Source organism: Syngnathoides biaculeatus, chromosome 10 (assembly GCF_019802595.1).
Source record: "Syngnathoides biaculeatus isolate LvHL_M chromosome 10, ASM1980259v1, whole genome shotgun sequence".
NCBI classification, from domain to species: Eukaryota; Metazoa; Chordata; class Actinopteri; order Syngnathiformes; family Syngnathidae; genus Syngnathoides; species Syngnathoides biaculeatus.
In genome coordinates this window covers 13200874-13220397 of record NC_084649.1, presented here as the reverse complement: position 1 = coordinate 13220397, position 19524 = coordinate 13200874, and the positions used below count along the sequence as shown (strand labels likewise).

Genomic DNA, 19524 nt, shown 5'->3' with positions numbered 1-19524 from the left:
CATACAATTGGCCACGTGTCTTCATATTGTTTCCCCATATATTGTCAGAAAATAATGCTAAAAAAAAAAGGATACGAGTACGACACTCACTGTCAGCCTTGCAAGTGTCATTGATTTTGGTAAAGTACTTGTGGCAACTGCACTTGTATGAGCCCTTTGTGTTGTTACAGATGTGGGAACACACTCCAAACTCCCTGCACTCGTTTTTATCTGTCGAAAAAAAAATGCCACAAAAAAAAAGTTGTGATGTACATTGTTCGCGTAACATCAAATGAGAGCAGAGCTGACAAAGAGCGTACCTTCGCATCTTTTACGCCCGTAGGATTGGAATCCTGGCTTGCAGGAGCAGAAAGAGCTCGTCCCGTTAACGACACAGTGAGCTTCATCGCCATCGCCACACACTGTCCTGTTGTTGCGGCAGTCGTTCAACATGGTGTCTACAAGACAACATTCTCACATTTAGAACCAGGTGGAGCACCTCAAAACCCAAACTTACACTGCATTGCCACTCTTAACACATCCCACCTTTCTTATTGCAATTGATTTCATCAGAGCCGTAATCCTCACAGTCGTTGAAGAAGTCGCACCGCAGGTCAGAGCTGATGCAGCGGCTATTGGAGCACTGAAACTCGTCTTTTTGGCAGACTGGAGTGGACGGAGGAACCTCTGCAGTACCACAGTTGAAGAGAAGTTCATCCACAGTCATTTTTAAACAAGACCACGGCTAATGTTTAAACATCTTTTACTTGTGAAATTAACTGATCTATAAATGAGGACGTCGACAGCTTAAGAGGTCAAGTGTTACCCTGAGTCAAAACTAAATACAAGTGGGGATGGGTGGGGGATCGCTATGGAGTGAGATAATAGGGCGAGAGATACACTATACAGTGAACCACCACCTTATCACAGATTTTAAAGCAAAATTTGAAATGGGATTTTCCAGCCGAATTTAGAGTTGCACACCAATCATGCTTTCCATCTTATTTGAGACCTGTGCAAGTGGGACAGTAAGCTCAGGGACTGAAGAATACTTAAGGAAGAGTTGTTTCAGCAAGTTAAATGTGCTTAAAGCAAATTGCATATTACTTGATAAACAGCATATTAACTTTTTATACTACTGTAAAATGTACCATTTTTAGTATTCTGATTACCTTTTAAGCAAAGGTAATCAGTCCACTTTTACAGGACAACTCACGGCAATTGATTTCATCACTGTTGTCTCCGCAGTTGTTGATCCCGTCGCAGCGCTTCGATATTGGCAGGCACACACGGTCATTATGGCAGCGGAATTGTCTTGTGGGCGGACACTGGAATGTAACTTGGGGAGAGAGAAAAAAAAGAGAGAGCAGCTCTCAGGAGGAGAAATGGCTGTTTGCAAATAGTCCACTGGAACACTGTCAATGTGTTCTTCTTACCACATTCCTCTGGCTTCTCGTCGGAATTATCTCCGCAGTCATCCTCGCCATCACACTTCCAGCCCAGCGGTTTACACAAAGTGTTGTTGCACTGGAACTCGTCCAGGGGGCAGTGTCTACCCACTGAAATAGGAAGAGGTTTATTACGTCTTCATGTATCACAATCGCACCTTTCTTATGTAACTCCCGCCCCCAACGACCTTATCGGTTGCAAACTTTGCAAATTTCATGCCAGTATCTTGAGACGTTAGGGAGTTTCTGATGAACATTTCTGCAGAAAAATCCTGACTGACTCTCTCTGAGGTACAAGTAACACTGATGAGGGTCAATTTTCTACACTACCTTGAGGCCTAGGGATATAGAACGTGTATTTCGGTGTTCTGGCTTCTTTGGTATTAGCATCTTTATTGTCTGACACAAATCTTCTGGACAGTCACCTGTCTCAATAAAGGTTGTGATACAAATTGAGAAGATAAAAAGTGTTTCTCACCACCACTGTCACATTTTTCCTCATCGCTGCCATCCATGCAGTCGGGGTCGGCATCACAGCGCCACCGGATGGGGATGCAATGGCCGTTTTTGCACTGAAACTGGTCACTGTCACACTTAACGTCGCAGCCATTCTAGACCAAAAGAAAAACAGTCCTTTCCACTGGTGTTGACAGTTTCAGAGTGTTTTTAAAAGGATGGAATCGCCGAGCAAAACCTCATCTGAGCCGTCAGCACAGTCGTGGTCACCATCACACTTCCAGCGCCCGGCAATGCAGCGGCCATTTGTGCAGGCAAACTCGCTCTCCGAACAGTGACGAGGAACTGAGAGAGGAGAGTTCTCGGTTTAGGAGGCTGAGCGGTGTATGTCAAACGAGGAGAAAAGGGAGTAAGAGCAGAAAATAAAGAAGAGAAAGCACTGCAACAAATAATAAAGGCTGCTGTCTGTTGCGAGTCAGGCGCATATCAACAAAAGAGGTTTATAAAGTTGTTTTTTTCAGGAATGACTCAAGGGGAGCGGAGGTGGGGATGGGACAGCATACTCTATACTAAGGTACTTGGTAGAAGATTTGGGGGGTCTGCTGAAAGGGATTGAAAGGGGGCAGAAAGGACAAGGACCAAGTAGCTGAGTTTCTGGAGCTGAAACTACGAAAACACCTACCTCTGGCTCACAGCAACAGGCCAGTGTGAAATACAAAATAGACATGAGATGACATGAGATGTGAAAGTGACTGATTCATAGTGGAATCTTCTCACTTAGTCAATCGAACAGCAAAGCACAGTGAAATGTGACACATTGCTAATCATATGTACAGTCATATACAGTATGGACACCTGCGCAATCTAATGTGATTCCGTACAACACGTACTGGTACAAAAAAAACAGATGTGCAGGTCTACACTGCATGAATGAAGTCAAGCGAATATTATTTTCTGTCCCAAAAGACAGGTTTTAACGCTTGTTACTAATTTTTTTTTTAAAACCCTTAAGATCAGAATACCGTAATTTCTCGAGCATAATGTGTCCTGAAGTATAATGCGCACCCCCAAAATTGACCTATAAAAACAGGAAAACCTTTCTACCAATGTACAATGCGCACCACCAATTTGCCGCTACCCATATGCTCAAAATATTGGGGATTATCTGTATTTATATTTTGTTAGGTTTGTAGTTGTAATGTTTTTCAAAAAACTGTCTGTACAACAATCGTTAATAATAATCATTGTGCGCGTGCTGAATATAGCCGTAACATAATCTTGGGACAGGCCACAGGACACGCTTGTCCTGGTCCCTGTAATTGTCAGAAGAGCTGCACAACTAGCCGTTGCAGTCGACATTTTTTGTCCTGGTTTAAGTTAAAACAAACTCACGGGCAGTCGTTTCTGATCTTTGGTGCAGTCGCAACAAACACACTAACCTAACGATCGTAAAATACAACCTCCCCGAGGAGGTCATAGAGTTCAGGTTGGGGGCGCACATTACCGTAATAAATATAAATGTGTAACATAAGAAATCGAATATCATATCAAAATGTAGATGTACACCTTTTTTTTTTGTACCTAAGTACCTGTATATGGCTATACAATGTGATTGTATTTTTTATTTTTCATCCATACCTAAACATAATGTGCTCTATTAACTTTCTGAAATATTTTTGGAAAAATTTACGCATTATTTTTGAGAAATTACAGTAATCTCTTAAAGGATTACAATCTCAACCGACGGGCAAAATATTGTTTTTTTTTGTTAATGAACTATTAAATGTAAAAATGCCAGATTCCAGGAAGAAATCGGGGTTCCAACTCATGCAAAGAGCACCAATTGACATCATATAACTGCAGTATCTGAGAAAACATTAAGTTTTGGGAAAATATTAAAACTAGTAATCGTTGTGTTAAGATAGCTACGCAAACATTTTACTATGCAACCTGTATACGATATGTAATATTTTACATGGGTTGCATCACCATCTAATACTACCAAGCTCAGGATGGAGGAAGTTATGCAGGCCAAATCATCTCTGCGTGGAGTTAGTCAGAAAAACTATTTTAAAGAACAATGTGATGTTTATTGACAGAACTGCTGACAGTCAAGATATCTATACACAAAACAAAACATTATAAATTATATTGCAGTAGCCGAGCTCCGGGCATCCCAAATTAATTTCAATCTTTAATATAGCAACCGGCGCAACGTATTTTTCAGAATCTGTACTGCAATTGTTTTGTTCAACAATGATTCTATTGTTGGGGTTGTAGTTTGAAGTGGTGAAACACTGGATAGCATCATCCTAAGAGGTGAGGATACCTTACATAATAAGTTAGATTGTGGAGGTGTACCAAACGCTGCATTCAATGAGTAACATACTGAGTGGGACTGGAAACCTACCACACTTGTCTTCATCGGAGTTATCGCCGCAATCGTTGTCATAGTCGCATTGCCAGCGTCCGGGCACACAGCGGTTGTTCTTACAGCGGAACTGATACGGCTCACATGTTCGCTCGTCTGAGCATCAATGTGACGTAAATGGGGGAGGGACAGGATTTTCAATATATGTATATATTTTTTAATTATATATTTAAAAAAAAAATAAAAAAAACATCAACCTTTTCTCAAAGAGTCTGCTTACCACACTCCTCTTTGGGTTCATCTGAAGCATCGCCACAGTCATCCTCTCCATCGCACTTCCAGCGTGCCGGGATGCAGCGGCCTGAATCCTTGCAGCGGAACTCATCCACACCGCATGTCATCTGAGCTGCAGAACACATGCCAAGACCGTTCGGAACCAGGGTATTTTCTTTGAAAGCTTAGTTTGTAAACTGGGTTATTCAGAAACTTACGGTCCTCTGTAGACAGCCATAATTTTAAAGTGGTTACAGAACATATTGAGGCATATTAGTTCAACTACAAGTTTCATATGGTCAGAAAGGTCTTACTGCAGTTGGCAGGCTCATCAGAACCATCCACACAGTCATTGTCCCGGTCACACACCCACACCCGTGGAATACAGCGCTTGGTGACGGCACACTGGAACTGGTTAGGGGCGCATGTCACCTCCGCTACACAGAGGACAGAGGGATCATTAGTTTATCTAACGTACTGAGAGGAAATACATGCTGTGGATTCATGGCATTGCACAACAAATCTGTGTTATCGCAAGATAACGTGTACAGTACACATATACATATACGGTAAGTAGTGTACGGGTAAAACTTACGACAATCTTTTTCGTCCTCTCCCTCGCCGCAATTGTCCTGTCCATTGCAGCGGAAGATGCCAGGGATGCAGCGACTGGGGTGGGTGCATTTAAACTGACTGGGCAAGCACACGTGGATATCTGGAGGGCAGGTTTAAAAAAAAAAAAAAAAAAAAAAAAGCTTACAACTTGTAGAATTAAAAATAAAATAATAATAATAAGCTGAACTCGTCTGTGCGTCTATAAACATACCACAATTGGCTTCATCCGAATTGTCTTGGCAGTCATTGTCTCCGTCACAGATGTAGGCGGGATTTGTACAAATTCCTGTGCCGCATTGGAACTGACCTGGTCTGCACTTAAACTCGGCTACAATGAAAAGACCAAGCGGTGTTATTAGACCCAAGAGTCATGGATGACAGCGATCGCAGCGATGAAGCACTCGGCACTCACGGCAATCGGCGGGCTCATCTGAGTGGTCCCCGCAGTCATCTTCAGTGTCACACTTCCACCAAAATGGAATGCACTTGTCGTTTTTACAAACAAACTGAAGAATCAGAGAAGGGAAGGACTCATTTATTGGCATGATAAGGGGTTTACGATAATTGGAAAGGGTGGGGGTGAGGGGGGGAATTCAATTCATGAAATTTTCCACGGAAAGGTAAACGGGGCAATTTAATTTGCATACAATTTAGAATGGAAAATGAAGTTTACTTTGTAAATAGTATTTTAATCATCCACTCATTCATGCAATTTATTTTATAACACCCAGCTGACGTTGGGTAAGCAAAGTCATTTAGTACATTTCCAGACAATTTCCCCACATCTACCTTTTCATTCCCATGGAAAGCTTCAAAATAATGCAACCCTCCGGCAAAGTCATCATTAGAAAGCAGCGCACCTGACTGGCAGTGCAGTTCGACAAGCACTGTTTGCCATCTGCTGCAAGATAAAAGTTGGTGGGGCAGGCGCATTTGTAGCCTCCCCCTGGTGAGAGTAGGCACAGGTTACTGCAGCCACCGTTGTCAGTCTGGCATGGGTGGTCTGCCACTGGAGAAGAAGGAGACAAGAAATTAGACATTCCATTGAAAATGAAGTACAAGTATGACAGCAACTCAAAAAGCACTCGGTCATACCTTCCGGCTGGCGGTACGGGTGGTATATATGGACGTCCATTGGTCTGTGTAAGGTGCTGATCAGCAAGGTCTTGTTGATTCCCAGAGTCTTATGCGCTCTGTTGATGGACTTGGTCTCCCAGTCTGTCCAGTAGATGTACTCCTCAAAAAGAGTCATTGCAAAGATGTGGGGGATATCTTGGGTCAGAACTACATGTGGAGCATCGAAGGAGACACACATTGTTAGTTAGCAAAAGACACGAGGCCACGCCCACATGGTCGTGTGTGTGTGTGTGCTTTGCCTGTGTGTCTGTTGGTTCCATCCAAGCTGGCAAAGGCGATGTAGTCCTCGCGGGCGTCAGCCCAGTAGATGCGGTCATTCACAAAGTCCAGGGTAAGACCGTTGGGCCAGGTGATCTTGTCCTCCACAATGACCGTCCTGTTAGTGCCGTCCATCCCGATCCTCCCTATGTGAGGGGTGTCTCCCCAGTCTGACCAGTACAAGTACCTACCAAACAACAATAAGAATAACTGGATCAGAACAGAGAAAACTCCAAGTGTAAGAGCCTAAATATAATTTTTGTTCTTCAAATATTTTCAGTCAGAATAATTAGTGAAGTAATTTCAGCTAAGTTTTAATTATGTAATATCGAGTATTCACAAATTGTGTATTATATGCATTCTGTGGTATTTCAAATGACAATTTGAGGTTTGCTACACAGTTGATACGTTGTGATGACGTAATGTATCGGAAGTAGAACGAAGGTTGATGGACAAAGACGCACAGTGGAAATATGGATGGTTGGGCGATATAGTTTTTCTTGACCATCATCATCATTAACATCCATCATCATCATCCGCAATCCTCATTTTCTTTGTATTTTTCTTCATTGACCTGGATTTCCTGTGCCCATGCGATGTGGAAACAATTTTATTTATTTTATTTTTACAGTCTGAATTCGAGTAAACAGTTTTCTTTAACCAAACCAACTGTGTCATGGATTACTTTTGTTTCCTCATTTTTGGTGAAAGTAAAGAAGGAATGATGCGTCAAGATTAGCCCGTTTAGAAACTACACCAAGTGTAAACAGGAAAAGACGGCCTGAACCCACGCTGCCTGCACCAAAGTCAGGCAATTGTACCACAATTCCGTCAATGACTAGAAATTAGATCAAGATCCTGTTAAATCAATCCATCCATCCCTCTTCTCTACAGGTTATCCTCACTTTTCATTTAGAAATGCCCCTACCCATATCGAACATCCACAGCCACAGCCCTGGGTTCTCTCAAGCCGTTGTTGACCAGAACTGTCCGGTAAGCGCCATTCAGCTTTGACACCTCGATAGTGTCCCGCCCTTTATCACACCAGTACAGATTTCCTCCCACCCAGTCCACTGCAAGCCCGTCTGGGTTGCTGAGCGATGTGCGATGGAGGACCTATCAATTAAAAAAAATGAGACTTTGTGAATGCCTCAAAGTGAACAATACGATATTTTCCTATATACGACATACCGTAATTTCCGGCTTACAAGCCGCGACTTTTTTCACATGCTTTCAACCCTGTGGATTATGCGGTGATGCAGCTAATTTGTGCATTTTTTTTCTAACCGTCGAAAGGGGTCACTCAAGCAGAAAAGGTAAAAATGAGACCGGTGTACTGAGGAAGTGACTTTTACAGGACCTGTTAGTGCTGTGCTAGGGTTAGCGCTGTGCTAACGTGTTGCTGCTGTGTTAATGGCGTGTCTCAGTGATATTTAATGGTAAGTTTTATTTTAACCGGCTCCGTTAGCGCTTGCGCTAGTGTACCGTGTTTCTTTGTAAATATCTCATGTTTGAATGTGGTTTTCAATCTGGGCACTTGCGGCTTTTACACAGCTGCGCCGTATGTATGTACCAAATTGCAAATACACTCTGTAGGCCGGGAATTACGGTAAGTCTTTGTTTTCTGCTGCACATCTTGACAAAAAAAAAAAAGTGTCAAAATATTGCCACATTGACCTGAACATCACTGCCATTGATGTGCATGCGTCGGATCATGCTGCCCTGTGTGGTAACATCGGTCCAATAAATCATCTGCTGGCGATAGTCAAAGTCCAAAGCCACAGCATTGTTCAGCCCCTGTCAATGCACAGATATTGGTTAGGACCAGTGGTGAACCCCAGCAGAGGGACACCGAATGTGATACTACATTGGAAGCTGCAGAGCTCACCTGTTTGAGGAGGGTGTAGTTAGAGCCGTCCAAGTTGAGTTTGCGTAGGTAGTAGCGGTTGGCAAAGATTAGGAAGGGTTCCTCATCTGCATGGAGAAGAGGAAATCTCCAGTGATTCTACATTTTTCAGAACCATTCTGTCGCCTTCTTTCCTTCGCATGCTTTTTCTTTTGGGAGTGTAAAGTTGGGCTCCTAAAAATATGAATGGATGGTTGGACAGATGGCTGTCTCTTACCAGATGTAGATTTGCAGACAGTGGGGTTTTCTGGGCTGAGTTGGAAACCCTCAACACACAGGCAGTGGAAGCTGCCATGCGTGTTGATGCAGCGCTGCGTGCAGGGATAGGTGCTTGTACACTCATCCACGTCCACGCACGTCTTCCCGTCATCTTTCAGCCGGAATCCAGGGTGGCATCTACACTGCGTGGGCCGATCATAGAGCAGGTAAAGCCCCAGTACACTCTGCACTGCAACTGCACGTGCTGCTTTAACCCACTCTTAGCTTAGCCACTTACCTTGAAGCCAATCTTCAGGTCCTCACAGAGCTGAGAGCAGCCACTCAATTTGGTGTTCAGGCACTCGTTAATGAAGCAGTTGAGCTCATCTGAGCCATCGCCGCAGTCGTCCTTGTGGTCACAAAGTAACGTCTCGTTGATACACTTGCCATTATTGCAAGCGTAGGCCGTGTCATTGCATTTTTTCTCTGTTGCAAACAAAAAAAAAAGGAAAGAATGAAGGAAACATTTTGGTGCTTATGTGAACCACATCACTCATTACAAATGATTTGCACAGTTGTAAAGGGATAATTTTGACTTTAAAAATTATGTTGCTTCGGACCGGTACAGAAATGAAGACGGACGTATGTTTATTGTTGCAGCGTCGTAGTTAGCATGTCTACTCCACAGTCGAGAGGTTCCGAAAACTAGCAGGATATAAAATGGATGAATGAATGGACATCTTGCCGCGGTGTAGAACTTCACTACAGTACACTTAGACGGATTTCTGCAGTTTCTCCTATAAAAAATATTAACATTTGTCAAGATAATAAAGTGCCGTTCTACAACACAATAGTAACCAAGGCCGGGTACACCCTGAACTGGTTGTCAGCCAATCGAGAGGCACATCGAGACAGACAACCAGGCGCACTCACAATCACACCTCGGGGCAATTTAGAGTGTCCAATTAATGTTTTTGGGATGTGGGAGGAAACCGGAGAGCCCGGAGATGATGTCAATTAGCATAAATTAATTGAGGAATATAACCAAGTAATTAAAGCAACTGAACAAAAATCCAATCATTTAGATCCTACCATAGCATGCACAGATTCCCCAAAGGGGGGAGGGCTGTGTGTGTGTGTGTGCAGGATAGGAAGACATGAAACACTGGCATAATTCTGCTAAAAAAAAAAAAAAAAAATTCAGGATTTTGAATTTATTTTTAGTGCCAATATTTGACGCTAGACTCCTAACTAGCATTATCTTAATCATTTTCAAATCCACCCTTGTTTAGGATTTGTTTGTGCAGGTTATACTTATTATAGTGTCTGAACAATATATAGAACCTGGGCCCATGCAGCGTGGATTCTTGGGGGCTTCGTCTGAGTGATCGTGACAATCAAAGTCTCCATCGCACTCCCATGAGCTCTGAATTAGGCAGCGTCCATTGGAACAGCGGAACTCATTAGGTCTGCAGGTTGGGTATTCTGTAGCATGCGGTAAAAGGAGAAAATCACCCACTCATTCGTTTAAAAAAAAAACAAAAAAAAACAAAAAAAAACAATGGCTCCACTAACCACACTCCTGCGACTCATCTGAGCCGTCGCTGCAGTCGTTGTCATGGTCACACACAAAGTGCTTGGGGATACACTGTCGGTTTTGGCACATGAACTCATTGTTGCTGCACGTATTGTTAAAGACTGGGACAACAAATAAAAGTCAGTGAATGAAATAGGACGTTTTATCTTGTCTACTACGCTGAACTCACCACAGCCAGCTTTGACGCTCTCGTCAGCACCGTCGGGACAGTCTTTATCCCCGTCACACTTCCAACTCTGTGGGATACACATGTGGGAGCCGGGACACTGGAACGCTTCAGGACTGCACGTTTTGGCTTCTGTTCACGAAAGCGGCAACAACCAGTAACCACTTAACTCTTCATCATGCACTCAATGACATACAGCAGATATGTAGATTAATAATCGGATTCATATTTTAGGGTTTTCCTTGCCCTCCATAACAGAATGATTACTAAAACAATTGATATAACAGTACAAACTGCTTCTTTATCATATTTTCTTCCTCAAAGGCAGTTTTTCCTTGTCACTATACTAGCGCTTGCTCATGCAGGGTTCAGTTGGTGTCAATGTGTCAGTAACGTTGTTCTTGACCTGCTCCACACGTGTGCCTTAAGATGATTTCAGATGAGAATTGGCGCAATAACAAAACAAAACAAAAAAAAAAAAACACTGCCTTTAATTTTCACTCACTGCATTTACTGTCCTCGTCACTGCTGTCTCCACAGTCGTCGGAGCCGTCACACACCCACGAGTTCGGAATGCAGCGGTGGTTCCCGCATTCAAACTGGGTGGCTGAGCAGAATTTATCTGAAATGTCCAGAGGCAGCATATGACGCAGACGTAACAGCGGGATGTCGTTCTGCGTGTTGAGCTTTGGGGACGCCATCTTACCGCAGTGAGCCTCGTCTGCACCGTTCTCACAGTCGTCCTCTTTGTCGCAAGTCCAGCTCATGGGAATGCACCTTCCACTGGGACAGGCAAAGAAAGGTGTCGGACACTTGGTTTTTCCACTCCCTGCAAGTGCGCACACAGATCAATTTAATTAAAGGCTCATCTCATAAAAGACAGGAAAAAAAGTCGTTTGCATTGCCGTGTTTTTCAAGTTTTCCATTTTGAATATTCTGACATTTGACATCATCCTCTTATTCCCCAGTAAAAATTGACCGTCCTATTTTTTGAAAATCAGCACCTGGGCAATTTCTCTCATCGGAGAAGTCTCCACAGTCGTTAGCGCCGTCACATTGCCATGCGGGGTCATAGCAGAGGGTGGTGAACTCACACTTCTGAAATGTCACTCCCTTCACTCCCAGGCGGAAATAACTGGAACAGTCGGTCGCAGCTTAAAAAGAAGAGAGAGAAAGAGAGAGAGAGGCAACAACTGCTTTACAACATTTGGGAGCCTCTGCCACCCTTTATCTGCTTATATTTTCGGGCATCAGCCTTTTTAATGGTAACTTACTGCAGTTCATCTCATCACTGGCATCCTCGCAGTCCACTTTTTGGTCACACTTGCTGGAGTTTGTGATGCAGCTTCCGTCCCTGCACTGGAACTGCTCCACTGCGCACAGTGTGGCTGGACAAGCACAATCACGTTTATGCACAATCAACATGTTTCCATTTTCAATACAAGAGTGGATGATTTATGAATGTGACTCCGGACTAGACTTTATGCCAATTTGATCGCTGAGATCGGTATCGACCGATCATGAGCATTTTATGCTGATCGGTTGATCGGCTTTATTGTCATAGTTCGATGATGTTATTGATCAGCTGCGCAAAAGTCATTTACCTCACGTCGCCATGGTGCCCAGTGTACAATAGTATTTAAATACAAAAGCGAGTTTATTTTTTAGCATTCTCATATGTCTTTTGACGTAAAACTGTAAATATCTGACAGCCAATTAAAGTTACTAAATAAAAAAAAAAATAAAAAAATGGCTGGTCAGCTCCATTGGAGAGACAAAGACAAGACAAGATGACACATAATGACCGGACAAATTTGCTCTTTCACGATTGCACTATGTCAGACTAATGCAAAAAAATCTTGTATTCCAGTACCACCTCAATCCATTTTTTACAATGACTTGGTTTTGTCTTCAATCCATCCATCTTGTCAAGTCAAATGCAACGTGATATACTTGTTACTGTGGAGATGACAACACGAGTGGATTGCGCACACTGTACTTTAAGAAGAGAATGGAGGGGGGAGACTTGTTGCTGGTCACTGATGCTCGGGACAGGAGAGGACAGTTGTTTAAGGCTTGCTTGAGGTATGTTCACGTACTTTTAATACGACTCGCAAGCCACCAATAAAATGTTGCGTAGCCTAGCAAGCTAGTGCTAGCGCTCGTGGTTCTGTGTAAACATGCTGCACTTAAGTTGAACACATGACCTGACCAGAGCAGTGAATTCCAACCTTTTTTGAGCCAGGACACATTTTGCAATAGTAAAATCTCGGGGAAAAAATGTAAAAAACAAAAAAAATTTATATATTAATTGCTGTATGAACTTACTGCTATCTAATAGAAGATGATTAATTTGTTCTGTCTGGATGCAACATAGGCATAAATAGAAGAACAAAGATACATTAGTTATTGTAAATATATGTTTTGAGCAGTAAATGAAGTGATCAATAAAACAGACCCCTTTGCTCCAGCTTGTGACCGGATTGGTGATTGGCTATTGTTTTTTAAACTCGCTAATCAGTGATCAGCCCCTGATCGTGTAAATCCTATTGCATACATTGCTCCGTTTATTATTAGTTGTAGCAGCAGTAGTAATATTGCAGTAATACAATTTGCAGGAGATTTGAATCCGTCCATAAGAAAAAATACCTTTGTGTGGTCAATTGAGATGAAGCATAAATGGAAGTGAAATGACTTACTGTTGCAGAAAAGCTCGTCGGAATTGTCCCCACAGTCATCTTGTCCATTACACCACGAGTGATGGCCCACACAGCGGCCATTTACACAGCGCTTGAAGCCCTTCTTGCACGAACGGTTAGCTGCAACACAAGTCAGCAGATCGTATGGCATGGAAAATAAAATGGTGCTGCATTTAAACAGAGTAGGAGTTTCTTCTCACCACAGTAAGACTGCTTCTCATCAGATTTGTCCTTGCAGTGGGCCATGCCGTCACAAGTAAGCGTGTATTTCACGCAATCTCCATTTCCACACTCAAACTCATTAATAGGATTGCATGTAGTGTTCAGGGCTGGAGCGGGGAAGAAAAAAAAAAACGAAATTCTGTTTTCACGTTTATTTCAAAATCTACAAACCAGGGGACATTTGAGGGGAAATTATTTTTTTAACAGTTTCTAGGTCTCTGGCGTGCCTTCCCATTCATCAAGTGAGAAGTTAAACAACCAAGTGAGTCCTTCGTGAGCTGCCACGTCTTTATGAAAATGTGTCTGCAAGCAACCCTTTCTGAAGTTCACCAAATTAGGGTTTGCTGATGTGTCCGCTGCACGCACCAAATGCACAGATCCTTGGTGATGATGTGCTGCTTCCATAAGGGAGAATAAGGTCAAATATTTATGTGCTTTATGGAGGGATGTGGTTAAAGTAGCTAGTGGTAGCTTGCCAGTCTGGACGTGGAGGAGTTAAAGTCTCCCATTCCGGAGGAAATCTCCAAGTTTCCAGAAGTTTTCAGCATCACAAACAAATGTGCTAGATTTGTTGCTTCTCTCTTTATTGAAATATGTTTTCAATCGGAATTGGAAAATTTACCAAAATGTCATCCATCGAATGCTGAAGCTTGTCACTTTTTATGTGTTGGGCTGGAGGAAGTGCAGCCCATTCTAGGTTTGCACAAGGCTACAATCAGGTGACCCAAAGTTTTAGTGGAACTGTATCTATCATATCTTTGAATTCAACAAAGCTTTGCTGTACTGTATCACCTATGCAAGTGTTGTCGTCCAAAAGCTTCCTGTCACCACGGCAACTGCAGTTGACCCTTCCTTCCGAAGTCAGCAGACACAGGTCCTGACAACCTCCATTGTTAACACGGCACAGAGAGAACTCACCTGTGCAAAGGGCAAGAATGTTCAGAAGGTTAAACATTACAAATCTGCACTTTTCAATGCACCTGCTTGGGCCAGCAAAGAATTTTCTACTGTATTTTTACACAAACCAATTCAGATCGGAATTGTGTGTGTACTACTTTTAACACTTTAAAATCATTTTGGGAATCATTTTAACAACCTTGAAAGTGGCAAATATGTACACGCCTGTGTAATTGTGTGTTTAAAGGCTGCAGTATCCAATCACAAAATTGTTACCTACACCTTTCATGGGGACTGGGATCTGAGCTGATCCCAGCTGTGTAAAAGGCAGTTATGTGAACCACTGCACGAGAGGCCTACTTTTACAACCTTCAATATTCTTTGGCTATATTCCGCTAAAGGAAGAATGGATTCAGATAACTGAGACAGACTGCCAGCCTTTCAAAAAAAAAAAACAAAACCCAAAAAGTCATTTTCACAAAAGAGGGGAGGTAGCAAGGACAAAAACCCAGCGGAAAATAACTCACAACTGTTAGTGTCGTTGGCCACGGCGGCGATTCCCATTGGCTGCTGAGGTATATCAGCACGTAGAACCTTCATGTCTCCTCCTGTGTATTTGTCAGCCCGAAGCACGGCCCTCCTCACCCAGTCTGTCCAGAAGATGTAGTCTCCATAGACTGCTAAGCCAAACGGGTGCACTGGTTCATTTTTCAGTACCACCTGCAGGGGGAAGCACAACCACACCCAAGGCTTGATGCATTCAGGAAATTCCAATCTTGGGGACACCAAACAAATGCACAATCACACTGCAGTATAAATATTTCCATTGCGTTTGAGCATGCTGAGCTATGTTTGAACGTGGCTCACATAACGTCGGCTGCCGTCGTACTCGCAGCGCTCTATTTTGTCCAGGGTGGCGTCGGAGAAGTAAAGCTTTTCAGCTCGGTGGTCGATGGCCAAGCCGTTGGGGGTTCGGATGTCGGTGCCAATGATCACGATCACATTGGAACCAGTGAGCGTGGCGCGCATGATACTAGGAGACTGCTCATTCCAATTTGTCCAGAACATCAGGCTGTGTGGTTTTACAAAAAAAAAAAAAAAAAAAGGACATCAACAATGTGGCAGGGATAATACAACAAAGGAAGCTCATTTTGTCACACAAATGTAAAATATGGCAACCTCTGGCACTCGTCAAGGACGAAGGCTCTGGGGTGGTCATCTCCTGACATAGTGACCACGGTGTGCCGGTCCACAGCATCCCAGAGGCTCTGATCTACAGTGTGACGGGTGATGGTTGAGGTGGTGTAGCTGGTCCAGTACAACATATCCCAGCCCCTGTGGTATGCCAGACCCTCGACTGAGCCCACATCTGCAAAAACAAGGCAGACATGGCGTGAGAAAGTTGAGTTGAGAAAAATGGCAAATAAATACATTACATGCGGTTGGCACTATAAGCAAGATCCCCACCTGATGGCATTGTGGTGAAAATATTGGACTAATAGGCTATGTATCTCATATTGAATTCATTTACAAGTTCAGTGTTTGTATCCTACACTTGTTTTTGAGTAGACTGTTCCACCGTAGTGATCCCTGCACCAAATAGTGAAAACCATCCCCCAAAAATTCACACAAGCCACCATAAAAAGTAAAAAAATTCAAAATATTTTTGGGGGACACTTTTGGCTGCTCACATAGGAGCATATAAGGTAAAAAAAAAAAAAGTGGCACATAAGGTAAAAGGTGGGGGATCCCTCAAAACAAGTGGACATTGACAAGAAAACGAGCATTTCTGCTTCTTATCGATCCTCTCTCTATACGTTCAGAATTATTTTGGCAATTATCCGTTCTGTTTCATACATTGCTACACGGAAGAGTGCAACAGAGAGCATTGCATGGGTATTTGCCCAGCCACACAAGCACAACTGCAAATGAGAGACAAGATGAAGCTGAAAGAAAGCATGTCAACTCCAGCAATGAGGTAAAAAAAAAAAAAAAAAGGCAACAGAGTGAAAGAATCAGAGCCAGCTTCACAAACACTGTGACTCAAGGCTTTTCCGCAACAACAGCTTCACTAAAAAGGTCAAAACAACTGTTAGAGAGTGTCGTATTATTTTTCTTTGCGATACCTCATCAAGAGGTGGGGACAAGCAAGTCAACTTTTTTTGCCCGGCACAGTGTTGAAAAAAAACAAAACAAACTGTGTGCTTGCTTCATGCCTGAACAGAAGCCAGAGGCGAGGAAAGAACTGGCCAAGATGGAGGAACACAATGTCCTGTTTTGTGAGCTTGCAAACACCAGCAGGTCTTATTAACCACAACAGCTAACCGGCATAATGAAGCCAATTGGCCCAAACAGCGAAGGTGTATTGATTAAAGCTGCTGAGTTTGATTCTTAACAGCTCTGGCCAGACTGCGAGGTTCACCACGAGGCGAGACACTTAACACCAAAGCTCAATATGTGCGGTGCGACAGCATAGACATGAATCGACGTTTGTCTAGCCACTAGAAAGCCAAGGTAAGGCTTTTCCACCCATTCCGGGGGGATAAATCGGTCTGCTTTTTTCACAGAAATACTTGCATCCCCACACTGACCTACATAAATCACATTTTTAAGGAATGTTGACAAAATGATTATGAACTACGCTGTCTACAATCACTGTTATTTAACACAAAGGAGATAGTAGGTCAGGGCATGTTATCAGCAGTCAATAATTACCCAGATTTCTGATAGCAAAAAAATATTTCCCTCTGTTTTTATTATATCAGACATATACGAGTAGACACTTATCAGGCACACTTGCAGAAACGAATGAGAAAAAAATACAAGGGCAGGATGAAATAAATCTGCCTTTGATGCAATGAAATTTTACTCCAAACTCCGCTGACAACTTTTACCGCCTCTTATTCGATTGCAAAAGTGAAGTGAAGAATGTAATCATTATATATTAGTATCGCACAAAATGTTTCCTTTCATTGTCAGTCACCTACTTGCTCACTTCATAGAAGCTTCTATGTTCAATTTTCATCTATATGTGTACAAAAACGTGAAACACTTTCATTGGGGAACTGACCAGAAACAACAGAGCCTGGGAAAAACCATGTTCGGCCTCAGAGGGACCACCCACAGCAAGTGGGCCAGCCAATCTCCGTCCTGCTCTGCGATATTCAGTCCAGAGTTCACCTGCCGATGACTCGCCTTCATCCAGCCTTGCTGTAAAGCTATTCAACATTTCTTTTCCTCGTCTGTCAACAGCCCGTTTCTCAAGAGGAGCCCCCCCACCTTGGAGGTACAACTCAGGCTGAATCCGCTTTGCTGAGGACCAGCCTGGCTGGGATGTCATGTTGCGTGGCTTGGAGGTGATGAGAAACAAAACAGCGTGCGATATTTAGAAACTTGGATGCTTTTACCAGGATTCCTGGAGCATTGATTTTGCGCAGTCTGAAATGACAAGCAGGAATTTACTTCTCTGGATGCTTGTACTCATTTTAACAACAACAACAGCAGGCTCCCTGTGGTGTGTTTCATCAATGATGGTTTAAGAAATTGTTGGACTTTTTTTTCCCCCTGCTTAAACTGCCATTCACCCACAATGTGAGCGATCATTTCCACTCGTCTTATCTGCAGTTTTATGAGCACCTCGAGTACGATCACAGCGGCAGCACGGGTCCAACACGAAACAGAAGACATAAAAATGCTGCTGTGGAATTCTGCAGGTGTCGAGGATCTGCTAGGGAACAGCAGTAACAACGGGATGTGGAACGTGGAACAGGTCCTTGTCCCTATATTTGATGTTCTGATCCTGATATTGGGCATCGGGGGACACACTATGGTCATGGTGATCCTGTGTCGGAGGAGCAGGAGGCGGATGGGTCAGTCAGGAACCGGTACAGACGTCCTCCTGCTGGCCCTGAGCTTCGCAGATCTTCTTCTTCTCTCCACGCTTCCTTTCCACACAAGCGCCATCGCCATGCAGCATTGGCCTTTCGGGGACGCCATGTGTCGTCTGGCTGGCTTTTTGGGGTCGGCCTGCACCTCGGCCAGCGCCTTCACGCTGTCCACCCTGGCAGTGTCGCGCTACATGACGGTCGTGCACCCCGCCAGAACGTTCCGCTTCCTCTCTCCACGCCAGGTAGCCATCACAACCGCGCTTCTTTGGGTTCCAGCCTGCTGCCTGGCGACACCCCAGCTGGTGTTTCGTTTTGTGGGAAATTCTCCAAACAACCCGGACGGCCTTGCTTGCTTCGCTTTCCTGTCCCACAGAGATCAGCTAATTTATGGATTGATTCATTTCCTTGTGGCTTTCTTGCTCCCCCTGATCACCATTGCCATCGCGTACGGAAACATCTACTTGTTCCTGTGGAGGACCCGGAATGCTGTTCAAGCTCCACAAGTGGAACGTTACCAGAGCAAGGTTACCCAGACATCGGTAATACTGGTCGTGGTGTTTACTCTGTGCTGGCTGCCTTCATACGGCCTGACGTTGGCCTTGCTATATGACAAAAGCTCAGGGGCCACTGGCACGTCACCACGTTACGGTCCATTCAGCGTGTTTGCGCGACTCATGGCGATCGCCTCAACAGTGTTAAACCCAATCCTCTATGTGCTCATCTCCCAAAGGTTCCGACAGGATGTGCTGAGGCTGTTTAAGAGGGAAGGGCAGAAAGCCAGCGGGGGCAGGGCAGCCTGATTGACTGTAATTACTCAGTGGAAAACCAGGATGCACAAACACTGGGCAGATCCACATTACTGCAAACTACAATTAATCATTTGAAAGAATCCTTGCAAGGAATGGGCACTCCAGAGTATTACATAACGAGCTGTGAAGAATGTTGCTCTTTTATGTGACTACAGACAACCTTGATTTGGTCATGCAAGCATTCAGATGAGATTTATTATAAACACCCCCAGAAAATGTTGCGATCATGTCAAAGAAGCTTTTGTTTTTTGTTCTCAGGCTTCATACATCCTGTCTATCCAATTTTCCAATACTGTATTTATGAATAATAGTGGTAACTTCTGATGTACTCAGTCAGTAGGTTTAAAACCGGCGCTGCACAAGAATTGTAAAGGCAGAATTAATTTAATCAGCTCTTGTACTGGAAGTACCTCAAATTGCGGCTTCAAGTGCAGATACAAAGCGGGAGCAATTTCAGATGAAAATGTGTTGAAATACAAATTAAAATGAGGAATGGACGACAGAATTACGGACTCCTCATCAATTGTATAAAGGAAATAAGCTGTAGATACAGCAGGAAATTAAATTTGATAGAAACTGATTGTTCAACCACACAAAGATAAGACA

General features: G+C 43.5%; 2 protein-coding genes across 2 annotated transcripts in view; one reads left to right on the top strand and one right to left on the bottom strand.

Moving 5' to 3' along the window:
• LOC133508139 (low-density lipoprotein receptor-related protein 1-like) overlaps positions 1–19524 on the bottom strand; it is a 111526-nt gene that overhangs the window by 11293 nt on the left and 80709 nt on the right. The window contains exons 42-75 of the mRNA XM_061833931.1: positions 15402–15591; positions 15090–15294; positions 14750–14942; positions 14118–14243; positions 13304–13432; positions 13104–13223; positions 11679–11792; positions 11409–11558; positions 11111–11233; positions 10910–11026; positions 10408–10536; positions 10217–10339; positions 9986–10126; positions 8940–9127; positions 8661–8844; positions 8426–8511; positions 8215–8334; positions 7466–7653; positions 6519–6724; positions 6238–6426; positions 6003–6151; positions 5555–5648; positions 5354–5470; positions 5123–5242; positions 4842–4964; positions 4535–4660; positions 4294–4410; positions 2122–2228; positions 1906–2038; positions 1416–1538; positions 1196–1318; positions 526–666; positions 300–437; positions 91–210 (exon numbers count right to left, since the gene is read on the bottom strand). Coding sequence (XP_061689915.1) covers positions 91–210; positions 300–437; positions 526–666; positions 1196–1318; positions 1416–1538; positions 1906–2038; positions 2122–2228; positions 4294–4410; positions 4535–4660; positions 4842–4964; positions 5123–5242; positions 5354–5470; positions 5555–5648; positions 6003–6151; positions 6238–6426; positions 6519–6724; positions 7466–7653; positions 8215–8334; positions 8426–8511; positions 8661–8844; positions 8940–9127; positions 9986–10126; positions 10217–10339; positions 10408–10536; positions 10910–11026; positions 11111–11233; positions 11409–11558; positions 11679–11792; positions 13104–13223; positions 13304–13432; positions 14118–14243; positions 14750–14942; positions 15090–15294; positions 15402–15591 — 4752 coding nt within the window. The remainder of the gene's footprint in view (positions 1–90; positions 211–299; positions 438–525; positions 667–1195; positions 1319–1415; positions 1539–1905; positions 2039–2121; positions 2229–4293; positions 4411–4534; positions 4661–4841; positions 4965–5122; positions 5243–5353; positions 5471–5554; positions 5649–6002; positions 6152–6237; positions 6427–6518; positions 6725–7465; positions 7654–8214; positions 8335–8425; positions 8512–8660; positions 8845–8939; positions 9128–9985; positions 10127–10216; positions 10340–10407; positions 10537–10909; positions 11027–11110; positions 11234–11408; positions 11559–11678; positions 11793–13103; positions 13224–13303; positions 13433–14117; positions 14244–14749; positions 14943–15089; positions 15295–15401; positions 15592–19524) is intronic.
• On the top strand, positions 17473–19517 carry LOC133508140 (galanin receptor type 2-like). The gene has a single exon (XM_061833932.1). It carries the CDS (start codon positions 17851–17853, stop codon positions 18907–18909), a length of 1059 nt encoding a protein of 352 aa, XP_061689916.1. The 5' UTR covers positions 17473–17850; the 3' UTR covers positions 18910–19517.